General features: G+C 43.0%; 1 protein-coding gene across 8 annotated transcripts in view; it reads left to right on the top strand.

The window, feature by feature from the left end:
• DUSP16 (dual specificity phosphatase 16) overlaps positions 1-20311 on the top strand; it is a 95345-nt gene that overhangs the window by 63193 nt on the left and 11841 nt on the right. For all 8 annotated transcript variants that reach the window (XM_023643141.2, XM_023643138.2, XM_070269918.1 and 5 more), the window contains one exon: positions 9212-9375. In XM_023643141.2, the coding sequence (XP_023498909.1) occupies positions 9212-9375 (164 nt within the window). The remainder of the gene's footprint in view (positions 1-9211; positions 9376-20311) is intronic.

Raw genomic sequence — 20311 nt, 5'->3', positions numbered from 1 at the left:
CCCTGGTGGTCTCTAGTATTGTTTGGTTGACTGAACAGATAGATACCCCTTTCTTCCTCACTGCTCTCTGAAGTCTCCAGGGAAGCTGTGCAGTTGGCCGAAGAGGAGGACTGTTTGGTAGAGTGGAATACACAGAAGTGGACTTAGGGGAGAGCCTGCTCCAGGATAGATTAGAAAGCTTTGAGCTTCGCCTAGAAAGGCCTGAGAAATGAGTTGTATGGTGATTCATGGACAGTTCACACGTTAGTCAGATTTGATTCTTAAGAGTCTTTCTCCAGACACCAGACTCATATTCCCTTTTCCTCTTGACTCATAGAGTTATCTCCTGATGGATAATGTCATTTCATTGAGCCCTTTGATGGTCGCTATAGACGTATCCAGCAGCCACTTTGTCCTCATCTGGGGGATGGTTGTAGTTGGCCTAGTTTCCTTGGGGATGTGCCCGATTCCCTGAGCCATGGAGGTATTGCTGGACTCTCCAGGCCGTTATGGAATTCTGAGCCACTTAGGTCCGTAAGTGTCCATCAGAGAAGGTTTTCTCTCCACTTTTTGTGTAAAGTCCCCTGGATATCACAGAAGCACAGTGAGGATTCAGTGTTGCTTTTGGATGACCAAAGCAGCATTTACCACTTTTACCTTTTTTTCTTTAGTAGCAGAAAAATGTAGGGGCTCTCTCACCCTCAGAGTCTTCTGGGGCATTGTGGTCTAGGAATAGGAAGCAGATTCTGGGCCCCCACCCATGCCAACATAGCTTTCAGCTTTGAATGGAATCCGGAAATCCCTTTGAACACCAAAAATATGCAAGACTTATGTCCATCAACAGCTATTCATTGTAACAAGGAAGGATTCAGTAAACATTGATTGAATTCTAGTTATGTGCCAAGCACTGTGCTAAATGCTGAGGTGATTACAAAGGAGTATGAGACACAATTCTCACCCACAGGCAGTTCACATGTATTACAGCTGGAGAAATCAGAGGTCATAACAAACAAGCAAAGATAATTCACGGTTATCAAGTCAATGCTAAATGCTCATTGCCAAATGATTGCTATAAATTTTATAGAAGTTCTAAGTTAGCAAGACCATATCCAGAAACCCTGGTCAAGGAAGATTTTTTTTTTTTTTTTTAGTGCAACAGAATAGATTTGAAACTGTCAGAGAGCAGCTCTTATAGTAGGAGAAGACCATGTCCTGAAACTTGATTTGGTGGTGAGTGTATGTAGGTGTTCAGAAGGTTTTGATGTGAAATGTATTTTCTTGGTTATGGTAGAAAAATTTTGGACTATCCTGCTATGGAAGAGGTGTGTCGTGTGCTCGCCTGTGGTTTGGAAGGAGTTATAAAATGGATTCAAAGGACTGAATTGCCAAAGGCCTGAGATAGGAAAGCACAGGTGTATTAGGAAAGCAGTAAGAAGACTGATGCGCCTGTTCCACGTAGGGTGGTGGTAGGGGAAATGAGGTTGGACAGTAGATTGGGGTTAGATTATGAAGGGTCTTGAATGTCTCGCTGAGGGTTTTGGATTTTATTCTGTGGGTATTTGGGAGCAGAAAATACGTCAAAACTTTATCTTAGGATGCTTGACCTGGCTGCAGAGTGGAAACGAGTTGGAAAAAGGACAAGTGGATCAGAGAGTGCTATTACTGACTTTATGTAATAATGAGGTGCGTAGATCGTGGACTAGGGTGGTGGCAGGAGAGTGGAAAGGCAGGGACAGATGGAAGAGACTTTACATATATTATGCGTAAAGGAAAATCAGTGTGTTGGCGTACCGACTGAGTGCTGGTGAGATGCCTGGAAGAATGGGGCTGACACGAACAGGGGTGCGGAATGAAAGAGAGGAAAATATTGGCTTTAAATTTATTTTTAAAGTATCAGTAAGTCTTTCAAGTGAAAATGAAAATGTTAGATTGGAGTTTGGGACATCAAGCCCGAATATACAAACTTGGAAATCTTTGGTTTTCGGGTGAAAATGAGCAAATGTCATCTCCTTAATAACCTCCCCCTTCCATGCTGATGGAAGTGGAGGCCTTCTGAATCGTTCCTCCTCGGGAAGTCCCAGGGTGCTGTTCGCTTGGCTGTTGTCTTCATAGCTTCATAAAGTCACTGGGGGACCTGTCAGGTTGCTTCTGGGAATCTGGCTTTCCTACTACCGCACTTGTTCATTTTATTCAGCTGTTCCTTTTGTTTGGTTATTCTGGTTGCGATCTTCAAAACAATCTTTGTTTGAAGGCATTTGTTAAGAGTCCCGCCTGCCTTTGTGTATTTTAAGAGGAGTTGTTTCTGGGCATGGTTATGTGTTGCTCATCTGAAAGATCAATAAAATAGTAAAGATATCACTCTACATTTTCTGAGAACTCTTTACTAAACAACACGTCTGGATTTTACCAGTTGAATTGATCTAGATAACGTTATTTTGAGGAATAGCAAGATCTAGATGTATGAATCACAAGAAATGGCGAGTTGCATTATTTTTAGTATTTAGTGATTTTTTTTTTTTATGCTAGGGCTTTGAAAAATTTGGATTCATTTGTTGTGTGGGAGATTACTGTGTTAATCCAAAAATTAGATTGAATTCCCCATTCCCCAACTGCGCCAAGTGATAGAGTTGTTCAATATAGAGTGAGCGTTTTTGAAGGGGTCATTTACGGGACAAGTTTTATGAGATGTAGGCTACTGGTCAGGCTTCCTGGAAGGTCTCCACAGAAATGTGTGTCTGTCCACTTACCTCTCCGATGGATGGAATAAGAGTTTAAAATCAATGCTTTATATCATTTGGGATTTTCCTCTTCAGTGCTGCTCATTGATCAGTGCTGCTGAGCGGAGAGTTGCTTAGACAGGATGTAGATGGAACGCTGCTAATGTTGTTGAGAAAACTATGCCATGCCCTCCACCTTCCCAGAAATGATCTTATGAAACCTGTGTGGCTTGGCTTACCCAGGCCAACCTGTATACACTAGAATATTACAGTTACATGTTTTTGTTTGCTTTTGAGGGGCTACAGAATTGTTGCCTTTATTTTTCTTTTCATTTTGTTTAACTAGTTTCAACTCTCCATGTTAACAGTTTGCTGACCCTGGAAGAATTGTCATCTTCCTTGAGTCTATTTTTAAGTGGCTAGAGAACAAAGTTGCCTGAATCAGTCACTTCACACTAAAGCATAAAATAATTACTCTTAGGAGCAATTAAAATACTTTATTGTGAAATATACATTTCAACATTTCAATTTTTAATATTGGAGTTTCTCTTTTGTGCGATAGCAAAGCAGCAGATTTTATTTTCAGTGTGGGGAGAACCGTCCTCTGCAGCATGGAGGTGACTGCCACTTAAATCGTTCACGTACGTTCTAGAATACGTAACTGAACGGGTTGTTTTTATGTCATAAATAGGGAGCCTTTGTTTTACAAAAGTATTAAATTACATGAGAACTATATTTAAAAACTGTGAAACTATATAAACTATGAAAATGATTTAATATACAAAAATTAAATTTCCATATGACTCTTTAGAAAAAATGTCTTTCATAAAGTAGAACTGTGTGTGAATACTGTTTCTTTATGGAGCCGTGGAGCCCGTCCCCACTGCGGGAGGGAGTTGCCTTGAATTCTTCCTTCCCTCTTCGGGCAGCCCTGTCAACTGGAGGAGCTCTAATGGCGTGCTACCTCTTTGAACTGAAGCCTCGGTGGAGAAGTCCTGATTCTCCCTGTGGGGAACCATCTTTAAAGTGATGGAGCTGACGTTTATCTCTAGTTTGGCTAAAAGGATGCAGACCCATTTTTAGAATTTGGGACTTAAAAAAATTTCTTGATGTCACTAAGCTGTAGTAAAGTGCTACTTTTGTTTATTATGTAAATATTCTTTCATTTTAAAAAGAAACACTGTGATCTGTAACTGATTGCAAAAGTCAGAGGGAAGAGAAAAGAGTGACTAATGGAAATTGTTTCGTAGAGTTATATGTATTTTATTTTATGTGGCAGATTTTTTTTTCTCTGAAAATTGAAAGGTGGTTCACGTTGGCTTTTACAGAAAATGGTATTTATGATTGGAATTGTGAAGGAGATGCTCCTAAGGGAAGAAATTTTTCTTGGCTGAATTAGAATAAAGTGATATACAAATTAGGAATGCCTTTAAGCTATACCAAGTATTTTCTCTGTCCAAAGTAATATATATGTTTTTATTTATAAACATGCATTCTCCTGGTTGGATTTGTGGAAGACTGACAAATATGGATTTAAACAATGCAGTTTTTCTGCCTGTCCATCCAAATTGGTAGAGGCCAGAGGTGTCTGCTGTCTCTGTTGCCAGTCTACCCATCCACATTTCTTTACAGACCAAGGGTGTCTGCGGATGTGTCTTCCTTCCTCTTAGAAACAAATGCTTCCAGCGTGAGGGGAAATAGCGGATACAACCGTTCCTAGATTCAGGTCTATCTTAGGGATGTGCATATGGGTTATACGACTTTCTATTTTCTACCTTCCCAGATGATAAACAGCATAAAACCCAGGGATAGGAGAAACTTGGCATGATTGGACGGTGAGTCAAATCCTTGAACAACTTTAAAAAATATTTTAAAACTTTTTCAAGAAGTTATCAGTTTTTCAGTACTGTTTTTCACAGTAAACAGAGGAGGATAATGAACTGATGTTCTGTCTTCTTGTGGTGGCATCTAACCTGGAGTCCCTGGGAGAGTGGAGAGTCATGACAAGGGCAGATAGGATGACTCTCTTCTGGGTATCTGTCAGCCATTTGTAGCAAAAAGTTTACATAAGTGAATTGCACTTTTCTTCTTATTAGATCTAGTTTGTAAGAGGAAGAGGGACATTTTAGACATATTTCAAAACTGAGTTGCTGATGAGGCCACAGATAGTTGTTCGAGGGTTCGGGGAAATCAGGCAGAGGCTCATCTGTTGTTAATTAATGAAATGAAACTGGGGTCACCAGAGTACAGCAGCGAATGAAAGGTCAGCGAATGGAAAAAACTGTCAATGAAGGAGGATGTCAGCAGAGTGGAACATTGTCAGAGATAAAGATCAGGGAAGATATACTCTTTGGCTGAGGTAGTGTTTTCTGGAAGTGACTAGGAGCCATGGTTTGGGACATTTCAAGCCAGACTGAGCACTATATGAATGGTCTAATTTCAACGAAATCTGTTAAATATTTTAAGGCTATTTGGGTTTGTGTAGAGATTAGTCGAAAAGATTTGTGAAAAAGTTTCTTTTTGGTTTATAATATGTTTTACAATGTGTTATTGCTGTTTTGTTTGGCTTTTTGGTTTTGAAGCTGAATACTAGTTTCTTTCATTTATTTCTGTGCTCTGAGAACTTTCTAGAGCCACACTCACTTCTGGGTCCAGCAGACTTAAAGTGATCGAAGATCTGTGCGCTAATTAGCGGTAGAGCCGACTGGGGCAGCCCAGGCCTGCTGGCTCTCAGTGTGCGATTGTCGCAGGATCGCATCCCCTCTGACAGTGGTTCTGTGGGGGATGGCCTGACGGTCGCCCAGACAGACCTTCAGCTTCGCTACCAACTTGCAAACTGTGGTCGTGAACAAACCAGTGACTGTAGTTACATTTCACCTGGCTCCTCTGTAAACGTTATTGGTTTCGTGCAAAGCGCATTTAAGAGTGTGTGTCTCTAATCGGGTCAGTCCTCATTCCCTTTTTTCCCATTGAAGCTTTTGAACCAGATGGCTTTGGGGAAGCCAGGCTCTTCTCTCCATTTGGGAGAGGCCCACGGCCATCTTCTGCCAGGTATTGAGACCTGGCAGGTCACGGCTGGTGAGGGCGGGACCCCATGGGTATCAGCAGGACTGTCCCCACTTCGTGGAGAGAGTTAATCCTGTGGCATTTAGAGAAGTGATAGAGCCCAGTGATGGAGGGTGCCGTCTCCAGAGCCGACTCCTGGGCTCATATGCCCGCTTGGCCAGTTGTTAGCCTGTGTCTTTCTGAACCTCTATTTCCTTACCTGTAAAATGGGAATAATAGTAGCATCTACCTAACAGGGCAGTTGTAAAGATTGAATAAATACTTGCAAGGTGCTTAGAGCAGTGCTTGTCACATAGTAAACATTCAAGAGTTCTCTGATTACTTACATTTAAAATGGAATTCAAGTGGAGTTTCCTTGGATTGTCTGGTTTCTCTTCTCTGAGAACACTTACTAGAATATTGTTTTGTTGGATTTAAATGAGAGACCATCCCATGAACTATTTTGGAGCCAGGATAGAAAAAAATATGAAAACAGTTCTTTAGAGAAACACCAGAACCACAGAAGTTAATAAAAGTTAAAATTTAAACGCATACAATTAAATTGTAATCACAGTAGTGCCTGTCAGGTGTTTTGTTGGGTAGGCGTAAGACAGGCAGAGAACAGTGAGACTCGGGCACATTGATTGTTAGAACAACTACTTTGGGGAGAAAAATCTTACCTTAAATATCTGTATTATGCAATTAGAGAGACTGAAAAGGAACAAAACACTAATAGAAACAAAATGATAAACTCTAAACAGGGACACTCATATACATGTGCCAGTATCGGCTGACCCCTTTTTGAGATTGTCTGCGGCTTGTACTTGAACCTGTGGGAGTTCTGACTCCATGTCAGTAGTTGCAGTGGCCCTAGCATAGCGTTCCCTTAAGTGTGAGTTCCGTTAGCTATTAACAGATTCTAGGGGGGAAAAAGAAAGAGGGTACTCCATGGTCAAATAAGTCGGGGAACTACTTGAGTTAAATGAAATTAAACCAGTTTCTTTGGAGATACTTTTCAGAGCCTTTAATATGCCGATGTCTGCTGTGGCTCTCCCAGGGAGATACAACACACTGTATTTTTCTGACTTTTTGGACCAGCATCTCAGCTGTCCACTTCCTGCTGGACACCAGTGGTCTGGAGCACACTTTGGAAGATGCACCCTTAGAACCATCGCCTCTTTCACTTTGTGTCTCTGGTGAATCCTAACAGGTGTAGCCACACAATTAGCTGCAGATCAAGGATGGAGGAAGGCCTCGCAGAGGAGGCTGGGTCCTAAGCATATGATCACTCTCTTGAAATAATAATTACTGATACCTATAGAGTGCTTACTGTGTGCCATGCACAAAGTCCCTCAGACATGTTAACTAATTTAATCCTCTTAACAACTCTGTGAGATAGGTCCGATCATTATCCCCATTTATAGACGAGGAAACTAATAGCCCGAGAACTTAAATAGCTTGCCCAAATCAGACAAGTGGGAAGTGGTGAAGCCGGGATATGAACTCAGGTCCAGGAGCCTGTGTTCTTCCTTTCTCTGCTGCATGATCGTGGGGCTGTGTGTGTGTAGTTGTATGCTGTGTGTGCACGCCCAGGGCGGAGCAGTGGTGGTCATCATATTCCTGGATGAGAGAACAGTGTGAAAGTGTGAAATAACAGTGAGTTTCGTGTGGCTGGAGATCATATTTGGCAATGATGAGAAATGAAACCATGAGTGTGTACATGTACAGATCCCGAGGGCCTCATCTGTCACACAAAGGAATTTGGGGTTTCTATATTGGAGCCACCTGCTCTTTCATCAGGTTACCTTGAGAACTTCAGGAAGCAAGCTGCTGATGAATAGACAATGCAGACGCTTGGTCAGGTTGGAGGCTAGGATGCACACTTGTACATTTCAGAGGTGGCACAGTTGTCACCCACTTCCTGCCATCGCAGCCTGCTGCGTTGCGGAACCTGTACTGAGCATAGACGATAGACACAGGGTCTAGCGGCTTATGCTTGAGTTGCACATAACACAGGATGATAAGGGATGATATTCTCCCCCTCGACTCCCTGCACCCCTGCAGTTTTTGAGGGCGTATTTATTTTGTGTGCTTCTGGAAGTGGCCTAAAGGCTAATAGAATGTAACTCAAGGAGATGGAGATAAATATTTAATGAGATTTTAGGGTCTTGTTTAAGGCTTGATTGAAGAGGTAAAATTTGGGCTGCCCTGTCTTCTGATATGACAACGTGTTAATTGTTTTTTAATGAAATAGTATTAAAAATATACAAGTATTCTCTCTGACCCAAATCTCTTTGCTTTCTGAGTTTGAACTTAGTGAGTAGTGAGGGTGTGGACTGCAAGGGATTTATCTGAAAACTTATCAGCATCTGCTTAGTTCCTGGGTTTGGATAGCAAGGGATATTTAGATTGGAAAACCCAGCAAAGACCTTATTCATCTTTTCTTTCCCCAAAGGAGGTGAGTGGCCAGTTCATTTAGAAGTGACAAGATGGTGACTTCATGAAAGTCGTAGAGCAGATCATTACAAGGACAGGACTAGAAAAAACGGAATTCTTCCGAGTCTAGGAATCTGGCCACTAGGGCTTCACACACCCGGAGCAATTAGGGTGTGTTGACACTTCTTTGTAGTGCTCAGCACAATGAGCAGGAGACCCCAGGAATCAGTGGTAATTGCGGGAACTCTGATATAGAGGATATTTATACAATAGGGGTGAGTTTGTGTGTGATACCTTTGAAATAAAAAAACCTATATAGTAGCAACATTTAAGGTTAATACTAGAAAGAATTTTTTTTTAAGATTTTATTTTTCCTTCTTCTCCCCAAAGCCCCCCAGGACATTGTTGTGTATTTGAGTTGTGGGTCCTTCTAGTTGTGGCATGCGGGATGCTGCCTCAGCGTGGCCTGACGAGCGGTGCCATGTCTGCACCCAGGATCTGAACCCAGCGAAACCCTGGGCTGCCGAAGCAGAGCACGTGAACTTAACCACTCGGCCACGGGGCCAGCTCCTAGAGAGAATTTTTAACTTGCTCAATGTTATTTTGAAAAAATAACATCTGGTCTCAGTTCACATTTTTTTATATCCCCATTTTGCTTCTATGCCTGGTTGTCTTGACTTGGTTATTTGCCACTTACTTTAAATCCTAAGTTCCATGAGCAAGCATTCACATGGGGGCTGGGGAGCAGGGAGAAAGTGTAGGATGTGGGAAGATGAAGAGAGCGAGGAGGCAGGGAGTCATTTTAAGTGCGTTCAGGGCTTGCGTACTCCTGTCGTGGCCCTGCCACCAGGACTCGGCGCTGGATTATACGTCACACTTGGCAGCTGGCAGCCATAGACAGGAGTACGTGTGCAGTGGTGTCCACTTGCATCTGTGGGTTTTGGCTTTTCTTTTTAAATAGTTGTATTTGAGTAGTTACAGAAGGGTGACGCTTATCTTTGTGCATGGCATAATTCTATAATGTTTGTTCTTAGGTGGGTTTGCCGAGTTCTCCCGTTGTTTCCCTGGCCTCTGTGAAGGAAAGTCCACTCTAGTCCCCACCTGCATCTCTCAGCCTTGCTTACCTGTTGCCAACATTGGGCCAACCCGAATTCTTCCCAATCTCTATCTTGGCTGCCAGCGAGATGTCCTCAACAAGGTGGGTGCTTTGAAAATATCCTTCGTTGCAAGGTTTATTGTTAGCAGCTGGAGAAACGGCGCTTGCCCATTAGCTGTCATTGCAAACACACTGGCTCACAGAGAGAAAGTACACCGTCCTCAGTGTGACTCCTCAGTGTGACTCCCCAGTGGGCAGTTGCATCATCCTTTGGAGTCTGTTTTGTTTGCTGCTGTTGATTGCCATCGGAAACCTAAACTGCCGTCGTATTTGCTTGTTCCTCATAGGTCCAGGACACCTGGAGTAGGACAGGATTCTTCAGAAGTTTAGCCTTATCTTCTTAGGGTATTAATTGTTCTATTATAGTAGTCGGCACACTTGCCGAGGCTGATACTTCCCAGGTTATTTCACACTTAGAAATGTATTTATTTACTGCAGCGCACTAGGAACGGACTCACATTGGGCTTGGATTGAGGAGGACCTCATGATGACCATTGGCTGGGGCGGCGGGGCAGGGGGAGGCGGTAAGAAGATGGTTAGGACAGGGGCTGAGTCGTTACTGCAGGCCGCCCTGTCTGAAGCTTGTCAGAGCAGTTTAGTGGAGAAAGAAGAGGGAAGAGCATGGGTTCTTGCTTGAAAGGACGTGGGCTATATTAAATAAGGTGTGCCCAGTGCAGGACCAATACTGATGGAGGCCCGTGTGTATAACGGTACCAGCGTAACAGGAGAGCTGAAATCCGTCTGCCTCCGCGCTGTCATGCTCTTAACCAGCAGTGCTGGAGAACAGTGCTCTCACTGCCTGGAAAAGTGATTTTTCTCTAAAGCCTCTAATTGGAAAAGCAATTGTAGATCTTAATTCAGCTATTGATGATTTACAAGTGCTGCTTTCTTTCCTGTGTGAAGGGCAGTACCTTAACATTTTCTCCTTGAGTCACCGAAAAAATTGGGCTGACTGTAAAATAAGCTGCCAGATTGGCTGGTTTGAGCACACAGAAAGCAAAAGTACCCTATCATTGGGTAGCAATGAGGCATTTTTTCCCTCTTTTTTGTTCTCAGAACTCCTGCCTCTTCAGAGTTTTGCCTCGACGCTGTTGTTGCCACGTCTGCTCTCACTGTCAGGTTTGACATCTGAGAGCTTATGGCTGTGCTGAGCCTGTGGTGGGGTCCAATGCCTCAAGCATGTGATGATGATTAATTCTCTTTTAGAGATAAGCAAACTGTGTCACAGAAAGCAAAATTAATTTCCTAAAGTCACATGCATCCCTGGGACAAAGCTGGAGCTGCTTCATTTAAAGATTTTATTTTTTCCTTTTTCTCCCCAAAGCCCCCCGGTACATAGTTGTGTATTCTTCGTTGTGGGTTCTTCTAGTTGTGGCATGTGGGACGCTGCCTCAGCGTGGTCTGATGAGCAGTGCCATGTCCGCGCCCAGGATTCGAACCAACGAAACACTGGGCCGCCTGCAGTGGAGCGCGCGAACTTAACCACTCGGCCACGGGGCCAGCCCTTGGAGCTGCTTCATTTAATCCTCATATCAGAAAAATAAATAAAATGAAATCAAATTCTTAGTTAAGGATCCTGTTCAGAATTACCCCCAGTCAAACTTAACTAGTTAGCAGGTGATTTTACAAATAATTATGTTACAGATCATTTCTGTTACTTTTTCTTTTAAAGATTTTATTTTTCCTTTTTCTCCCCAAAGTGCCCCCGGTACATAGTTGTAATTTTTTTTTTGAAGAAGAAGATTAGCCCTGAGCTAACTGCTGCCAATCCTCCTCTTTTTGCTGAGGAAGACTGGCCCTGAGCTCACATCCATGCCCATCTTCCTCTACTTTATATGTGGGACGCCTACCACAGCATGGCTTTTGCCAAGAGGTGCCATGTCCACACCCAGGATCTGAACCAGTGAACCCCGGGCCCCCGGAGGGGAACGTGCTCACTTAACTGCTGCGCCACCAGGCCGGCCCCATAGTTCTATATTTTTTTCAGTTGTCGGTTCTTCTGGTTGTGGCATGTGGGATGCCGCCTCAGCATGGCTTGACGAGGGGTGCCGTGTCCATGCCCAGGATCTGAACCGGCGAAACCCTAGGCCGCCGAAGTGGAGCGCGTGAACTTAACCACTTGGCCATGGGGCCGGCCCCCCATTTCTGTTACTTTTGACATTAAGTTAAATGGCACGTTCATTTGGTATATACTTTTTCCAGGTTTAGCAAATGTGTCAATTAACAACTCCCTAGGCGCCTGCAAGGTGAGAGCAGTTCAACCGGAACCTGGAGTTGAGTGAGGGGAGGATAGTTGTCTATTTTTAATTGGCTTTTAAATTATATTAAACAGGATACATCCATAGATGCATTGAGAGGAAATGGTTGTAGGGTTTATGGAAGTTCATGGGGAAGACAACTTGGACGAGGAGTTGTTACAGAACACAGTCAGAAAGCTTCTGTCAAACAGGTGCGGTGATGGGACAGTGAGATAGGAAGGCACCCATAGGCTGGCGGCTTTGAAAGCAGAGAGTAGCAATTTATATTTAATCTCTAGATTCATGGTTGAAGAGAGTCTCAGTGCTGAAGGGGATGTTAGAGGGCACTTAGTCAGCCTCTTATATTCAATGAATGAGGAAATCGATATTCCAGAAATGTTAAGTGAATTCTGCAGCATCTCCCAGGGGATGGTGAGTTTCAGACCCAGGTTTGCCTCCATTTCACAGATAGTATAGACTGCAGTTCCTGTCCCACACTCTGATTTACGCTTTCTAGAAGAAATAACATGCATCTTGTTTTTCTTAAAGATATCCAAAGATGAAGATTTTGTAACCTTTCTAATAGTACATTCCTTTTTATTAAAATTTAAAAGCCGAAGTCTTTAAAAACGGCAACCACAAAGCCACTAATTTTATTACTTTTTTTTTTAATAAAGTGCCACCAAAATATCTTGAAAGCAGGTCACAGATATTTCCTGAGGAAGATCATAATACTTACCATTTAAAGTGCTGGGTTCTTTATGTTACTGCCTTTAACTCTCAGGATAGCGTAGGAGCAGGTTGGCCCTGAGCCGTCCGTCAAGTCATGCACCCAAGATCTCTTGGCTGGGAAGTCACTGACTTCAAAGCTGGTCAGTGGCAGGGATCACACTCAAACCCAAGCCACTCTGGCTTTAAGCCCTGTGTTTATATAACACCAGAAATACTCATCTTCTGGAAAAGGGAACTCTCTGTAACAGGCTGTTAGGAAGGACTGACAAATCTTAACAGTATGTTGATCACAACTGAGATTTTCTTTCCCTGGTTTTCCACAGCATATTCTATACCATCACTGTCCAATAGAAATGTAATGTGGGCCCCATGCATACGTTAAAATGTTCCAATAGTCTCACTACAAAAAAATGAAAAGAAACAGGTGAAATTAATTTCAAGGACATTTTATTTATCACAATATATCTGAATATTATACTTTCAACATGCAATCAATATAAAAAATGATCACTATTTTTACTTTTTTTGGACTAAGTCTTTGAAATCTCATGTGTGTTGTGTAGTCGCTGCACATCCCAGTGGGGACTAGCCGCATTTCAGGTGCTCAGTACCCACTGTGGCTTGCGGCTGCCATGTTGGACAGTGCAGGTCAACATTCTCAGAGTGTCTCTTTTTTTTTCTTAAAGATTGACACCTCAGCTAACATCTGTTGCCAAGCTTCTTTTTTTTTTTTTTCCTTCTTCTCCCCAAAGCCCCTACCGGTACATAGTTGTATATTCTAGTTGTGGGTTCTTTTAGTTGTGTCATGTGGGATGCCGCCTCAGCATGACTTGATGAGCGGTGCCATGTCTGCGCCCAGGATCCGAACTGGCAAAACCCTGGGCCGCCGAACTGGAGCATGCGAACTTAACCACTCAGCCACGGGGCTGGCCCCTCAGCGGGTCCTAATTTTTAGATTTCAAAGATGTGGCTGTTCTGTGAAAGACCATGAGAAGTCATTGGTAGCAAAAAGAATACTTTTATTTTCCTTTTCCCTTACAGCTGTCCTTTTGTTTCGCACAGTCTGCTCTTTGATCCTCTAGTCTTTGTACTAGAGTCGGAACAGGAGCACTTGTTATACTTGGTGCCCGTTCACATCTGAACTGAGTGGGATTTGAGCGAGAATCTCTAGTTACTTTGTGAAAGACAAAAGTTCTTGATCGTTTTTCTCCTGTATCACTGAAAGTGTCAAGTAGGGACTTCTGTCCCACACTTGAATACACATACTGTGTGACGGATCACCTGCTGCGAGTCGCGACCAACGCGGAGCTGTGTGTGCGGTGAGACCCGTCAGCTCTTTCGCTAAAGCAGGCCCGTCGCCCCCTCGTCCCCATTTTAACCGTGTGCTGTCAGCCTTCTTTATGTAGCTTCTTATTTCAGTCTTTTTAACACGCAACTTGGTTTTCCGGTGCGACCTTATTGTTGTGCTCCCACTAGGACTGCTGCTACTTTGTCTCTTGTTCTTTTAGGAGAGTTAGGCAATGGCCTAGACACTGGATAGCCAAATACCGCTTTCAGGTTTTCCATAAGACCTAGGAAGACAAAAGGTCATCACAGTTATCAGTAAAAATATTTATTCACTGTCCACTGTGTGTAGAACACCACACAGGGTGCAAGTTGGTTAGACGAGGCCTGTTCATTGAACAGTAATTCACAAGACAAGGTGACGGACTCAGAGTGTCACCCCCGATCCTGAGGCAGCTCTGCGTCACAGTTGAGAGGCAGCTTCGGAGCTGGGCAGTTTTTCGTCCCAGGTCCCCACCTTACTAGCCGTATCACTTTAGCCAAGTTACTGAATCTCAGTTTCTTCCCCTACAAACTAATGATTCCTGCCTCCTAGTGTTCACGTAAGGTTCCGATGAAATGACGTATGCCAAGCACTGAGTACGGTCCCTGGTTAGTAGGGACCCTCGTTACTGTCCTAACGAGGTGGCATGTACCAGATGCTGGCGTGAGCAGTAGACACAGTGGGTGCGGTGGGCTGAGGAATGCTGGAGGGAGGAAGTAGGACTCAAGGGCGGCTGTGAAGGCAGGAGCAGTGGCAAGTGCGAAATTATTCACTGAATTGAAAAATTACAATTCTGTTACCTAGAATTGCAGGGCCCACAGTGATTTAATGAGATCTCTGTCCTCAGCCTAGCTGAACAAATAGAATAGTTTTATTGACACCATGTGTTAAGCTGTACTCCACGTATTACTCGACAGTCCACATCAACAGATGATAGAGCCTGTGTTTAGAAATTAGTCCAACCACAGGGGGAAGTTTATTTCATGGTTTCGGAGAGAGAAACTTTTAAAGGGAAAAAATAGTGGAAATCATAATCAATAATAAAATTAAGATTTTAAAAAATCACAAATATTACTTTTGAAAGTTTCTTAATTGTATATTGAAACTTGAATCCGTTTTCTAAGTTCTTAGGGGGCGATCTCTTCTGCTTTGCAGATGAACCCTTTTTATATCCAGTCTGCTCTGTTCAGTGTGATTTCCCTGCTTAAGGCCAATTAGGAGAAAGGACAACTTGAATTAGTGAAAAATACACATTACAGGTTTTTTTGGCGGGAGGGGGACAATAGCTTTATTGAAATATGATTTGTATATCATATGATTTACAAGCTATTTTGTAATTGAAGTATAATTCACATTACTTTCAAGTATACAACATAATGATTCAACATTTGTGTGTATTGTGAAATGATCACGACACTAAGTCTATAAGTCTAGTTAACATCTGTCAACACACAGAATTCTTTTTTCTTGTGATAAGAACTTTTAAGATGTAGTCTCTTAGCCACTTAAACAATACAGTATGATTAACTATAGTCACCATGCTGTATGTTTCGTCCCCGTGACTTAGTTCTTTTATAACTGTAAGTTTGTACCTTTTGACCCCCTTCATCTCTTCCCCTCCCTCCACCCCCTTGCCTCTGGCAACCATCCATTTGTTCTCTGTATCTGTGAGTTTGGTTTTTGTTTGCTTTTTTAAAGATTCCATGTATAAATGAGATCATACGGTATTTGTCTTTTTCTGTCTTATTTCACTTAGCATAATGCTCTCAGTGTCCATCCATGTTGTTGCAAATGGCAGGATGTCCTTCTTTCTCATGGCTGAATAATACTCCATTGTATATGTACCACATCTTCTTTATCTGTCACCCATTGATGGACACTTAGGCTGCTTCCGCGTCCCGGCTGTTGTGAATAACACTGCAGTGCGCGTGGGGTGCAGATGTCTCTTCAAGTCAGGGTTTTCATTTCCTTCAGATAAATACCCAGAAGTGAAATTGATGGATCATCTGGTAGTTCTAATTTTAGTTTTTCTGAGGCGAGGACCCATATACTTTTCATTATTCTGTTCCATACTGAGTTCATCCATAGTAACAGGCGGGAAGGGAGAGTATATAGGTGCCTGTGCCTGGTGGAGGGTAAGTGTGGTGGCAGAAGTTTATCAACATTTGCTTCGGTTTCAACTTTTCCAGTGTAATAGGAAACAAGATCATCCATCAGCTGAGCCTGAGCGGGGACATACAGAAAGTTTGAAGGAAAAGGGGCATGGTTGGAATGGCACCTGAGAGAGATGGAAAGTGAGTGGACTAGGGGAATAAGAAGATTGCCGAGGCGTGTGGATTGAGAGTGAGATCGGCACCGTGGCAGAGTGGTTTTCTCTGGCCGTGTGGGTGCAGAGGTAGGTGAGGCAGAGAACTCCATTTCACCAGGGTTGTAATCTCAGCAAGTGAGTGTGGAGAAGCGATAGTGGGACAGGGGAATTGAGGGTGAAAGCAAGGGAGTGATTATAATGATTGACCACAGAATTTAAGTTGGGCAAGGAAGGCAGACAGACATCATAAGGATGAAGGACAGAGAAAAGGAGGTAGGATAACAGATTGTGGGTGCTCGGGGGGCTGAAGGATTCCAGGAGTGGAGGCGTGAGAGAGAGGAACCTGGAAGGAGAGGAGGAGGAGTCCAAGAGTGGGTTGTGTGAGGTGGTGACTAAGGAGGGGTGTGGTTGTTGGTAATGGCAGAGACCACACTAGGTCTCATGGGAGGGAGGGGTTAAGGTGAGTCGTTGAAAGAACTGAGAGGCCAAGGTGTTGGAAGGACGTTTGAAGGCCAGAGAAGAAAGATTACTTTATCAGTAGAAAGCATGTATTAGCAGACTTAGCACAAAGTTGTTCTAAATATTGAACAGTAGAAGATGACTGCTCTCTGGAAGCTTACAGAGTATGATGTTTAATTATGGGACAGAGTAGTACTCAGCCTTGGTGTTTCACACAGCATACTCAAACAAAGCTGAATGAATTACGTAAGTGTCTTTATAATTTAGTAAGAGTCATTGACATCCTTCTATGAATAAAAGCAATAAAAGCAATCATTATTCTGTAAAACAGACCCATTGTTCATCATTGTAGCTCCATCCCAGTCAGAAACACTGACACGGTTGCCCTCTCCACCGCTTATACGTACATTGATAAAAATAACCAGGAGAGCAGGTTAATGGATAGTTGCAGGAAACGCCAGCAGAAACTTTGACTTCAGAGATTCACTGATGTCTCCACGCTGATGCCCCCAGCAGGTGACCCCTGCCCCACGGCTGGCAGTAGGCTCCTCGCTCTAGCTGGCCTACTTTTTGCCATTTGAATGGTATGCTCACCAGGAGGCAGCTGTATTTGTTCTCAAACCTGTTTAGGCCAGTGTACTTGTTACTATAATTGTGGACATTCATCAGACTATTACATACACCAATGAAATATGAATGAGGGAAGAGAATTGTTTTTCTGTGACCAAAGTTAAATGTTGTCGAAAGATTCAGGAAAAGACAAATTGCTTTATGCTTTTTTCTTTCTAAACTGGGGGTGGGGAAGGCAACTATAAAATACTCAGGAGACAGTCAGCATCTAGGATTCCGTACTGATGCCATTTCACAGGTCCCTGGTCTTTAAAGAAATGGAACTATAAGTGGTCAGTGCATTTGGTTGTGATTTTCTTAAGAACTCCAATCAGCTAATTATTTTAAAAAAGAAAAAGCCATGGTCCTGCATCCGAAATGAGCGAATTAATGTACATATATTTGTTTTGAGTTAAAAATAAAATGTTTCAAGTATATATGTATCATTTTTAATGATTTCCTTCTTCAACTGACTTTTTCCAGATGAGAAGAGGGTACTTATTTATGGTATTTAATTTAGTAGCTAAATTACATTTAAATTTTATATGATGACATTTTAGGATGTGCGTCTGCTTTTTTGTGTCTAAAATTGACCATGTTTTATTTATCAAGTCCCATCTTACTACAAAAAGAATTTCTGGTAGCAGCTGGATAATCAATTTACTAAGTAGATTTTTTTAAGTAAAATTTTTATAAATCAAGTTATATTTACTATTGAAATTATTCCATTTATTTCTCATTTTGTGTTTAAATTATTATCACTTAATTTCAACACATTGTCTTTTTTCCCCCTCCCCCTTTTGCCAGTTATCTAAAATAAAGCTACTGTTTAAATGCATCTTTTGTGGTGCATTGTTTTCTAAGTGGCGAATACTTTTGAGATATGAGCAGCGTTGTAAGCTTGGATTATTGGTGTTGCTGAAAGCAGGTCAGAGCTGCGCCTTTTCCATGATTCCTTCCTGTCCGGCCATGGCTGTGCCGTTGCAGTTGCCCGCGTGCGGCTGTCAGTGTGTGGGCAGTGGACGTGCCTGTGGGCAACCAGTCCTCAGCCCAAGCAGACACCAGGGCAGACGTGGCAGTGAGACCAGCTCTGTACTGCCTCTGACTGCAGTTGAGGCTCCAGTAAGGGGAGAAAGGGGCAAAATAAGACTTGGATAAGCCCCCTAATAGCCGTCTAGCATCCTGAGTCTCCTGCTAGAGTCCTTGCCCAGAGTGGTGTTCCTTTACTTTCTAGTTTGTTATAGTTAAAAAGGGTAAACAAGGATGAAATTGAAACTTGATATTCTAATACTTAATTTAGTTGAAAAAAAAAAAAGGTCTCTATGTAGGCTAGGTACTTCATTGCTTCACCTAATTGGCCTTAGAAAGGACTTCAGTCGAGTGTGCTGATTCAGAGGAGAGATGCTGGAGATGACTATGCTTGGATGTGGATTTTGACCTAAAAAATAAATTGTTAGATACTATTTTGTTAACATGTACCATGTGCTGTAATAGTATATTATCAATAGGCCTCTAGCAAAGGTGCCCAACAAATACGTTTTTATTGAATTAAGGTTAAGTGGTCATTTCTACAAAATGTATGTTATTAGGCTACTTGTTGGAAGTGTCCATCGTTATGGTCTTTCTATGGGGAAATGAAATTTGACAGTCACTATTGACTTGTGACATGTTTCGTCCTGAGTGAGAACTACCTCTCGTGTGGTAGGTAACACTGTTAGTCTCAGCCCATTTTCTCAGAAACTTCTATCTTCCTTTTTGAATTGGGTGGAAAGCAATGTCACTACTTCCTTTTACTTTTAATTTAATCAGTCTTTGTAGTAGTGTTGGTGGAAAGGGGAAGGAACTATAAAGTGGTTCCTTTTTTTAAGGTCCATTGGTGAGAAAGGCCTTTGCTCCCGTTAACCCCCTGCTCTTCCTACGTGGGAGACGCGGGTCGATCAGACGGTAGTAGACAACCTCAGCACAGAAAAACAGATGTGACCTTTGCTACGTGTACAGAAGTCTGAAAGCTGTAGCAGTAAACACTGTTACCATCTTCACAACCTGATGATTAACCTACAGGAGCACACGAGGCGTCCGAAGACTGGAGGGTCGCTCACTCGGAAGCTCGCCTGGGTCCAAAAGCCCCTTCTTGACGTTATCATGTCAGTTGAGAGAGGGCTGCATCCATGATCTGGATTTGTTGTCTACCTTTATGTAAAATAAAGTATGTTTATTGTGTCAAATGTGGTAAATGAAGGGATTAGGAAATTGGTGTTTCAGGAGGGTAAAATAGGAAGGAAATTACCCACTGTCCTTCAGGTGGTTGGAAAAGATTTGTAGAGGAGGTAGGTGTTCCAAGAAAAGGAAGAAGTGACCAGGGTTGCCTAGAAGAGAATCTGCTCAGGCTTAGACACTCCCTGAGGGGCAGCAGTGGATGACTAAACGATGTGGGGCTGGGCAGGCCTGCCTGGGAGGGGTGGCCGGGGTGACAGGTGCACAAACATGTGCAGAACGCAGCTGTGCACCTGGTGCTGACGGTAGACAAAGAAGCAAGAATCAGTCCAAGATCTCACTACTTCACCACCTAATGGGAGAGACAGGAATTCTCTGCTGATTATAACACGGTCTGCCGGGTGCCTCTCTGTAGGGGGGAGAAAGTACTTTGGAAGGACAGAGGACGGCTGGTTAATTATGCATTGGGGGAAGGAGCTCATAGTAAGATTAATTTAAACAAAGTTGGAAAAGTGGGAGAGAATCACCAGGAAGAGGACCAGCGCCTGCAAAGCGCAGGAACAGTGTGAACAGCAGCATGGAAGGGTGGGTGTACATGTGACGTTCAGGGAGTGGGAGCTTGTCCGTGACAGGAGCAGGCGATGAGACACAATGGATAAAGCACTTAGCCCGTGTGTTTCTAGGTAAGATTACTCTAGTTTTTGTTCAGATATAGTTTGGAGAGGAAAACACCACAGACTTCAAGAGTTCTGTGGTGGCTTTTTTGTCGTCATGGTGAGAGCTGACCACCAAGCAGCAACTGGGAGCAGAGAGAAGAGAAATAGGACAGGCGACGCCAAAGGGGGTGGGCAGCTCTTTGCATGGGGCTTGTGAGAAAAAAGAAATGAAATGATCCTATTTTCTAGCTCAGGTGTCTGAGTGGATGTTATTACCATAAACCAGTTTTGGAAACAGGAATCTGGGGCAGTGAAAGGAGAAAGCTAACATGTTGAGTTTATGACATTTTGAGTTTGAAGGGCCTGAGGACCATCCAAATAGAGACATCCAGTAGGCAGTTGGAAAGAGGGGTTGGAAATGGAAGAGGAGATGTGC

The sequence above is a fragment of the Equus caballus genome, chromosome 6 (genome assembly GCF_041296265.1).
Source record: "Equus caballus isolate H_3958 breed thoroughbred chromosome 6, TB-T2T, whole genome shotgun sequence".
NCBI lineage: Eukaryota > Metazoa > Chordata > Mammalia > Perissodactyla > Equidae > Equus > Equus caballus.
This window is presented reverse-complemented; position numbering and strand designations above follow the sequence as displayed.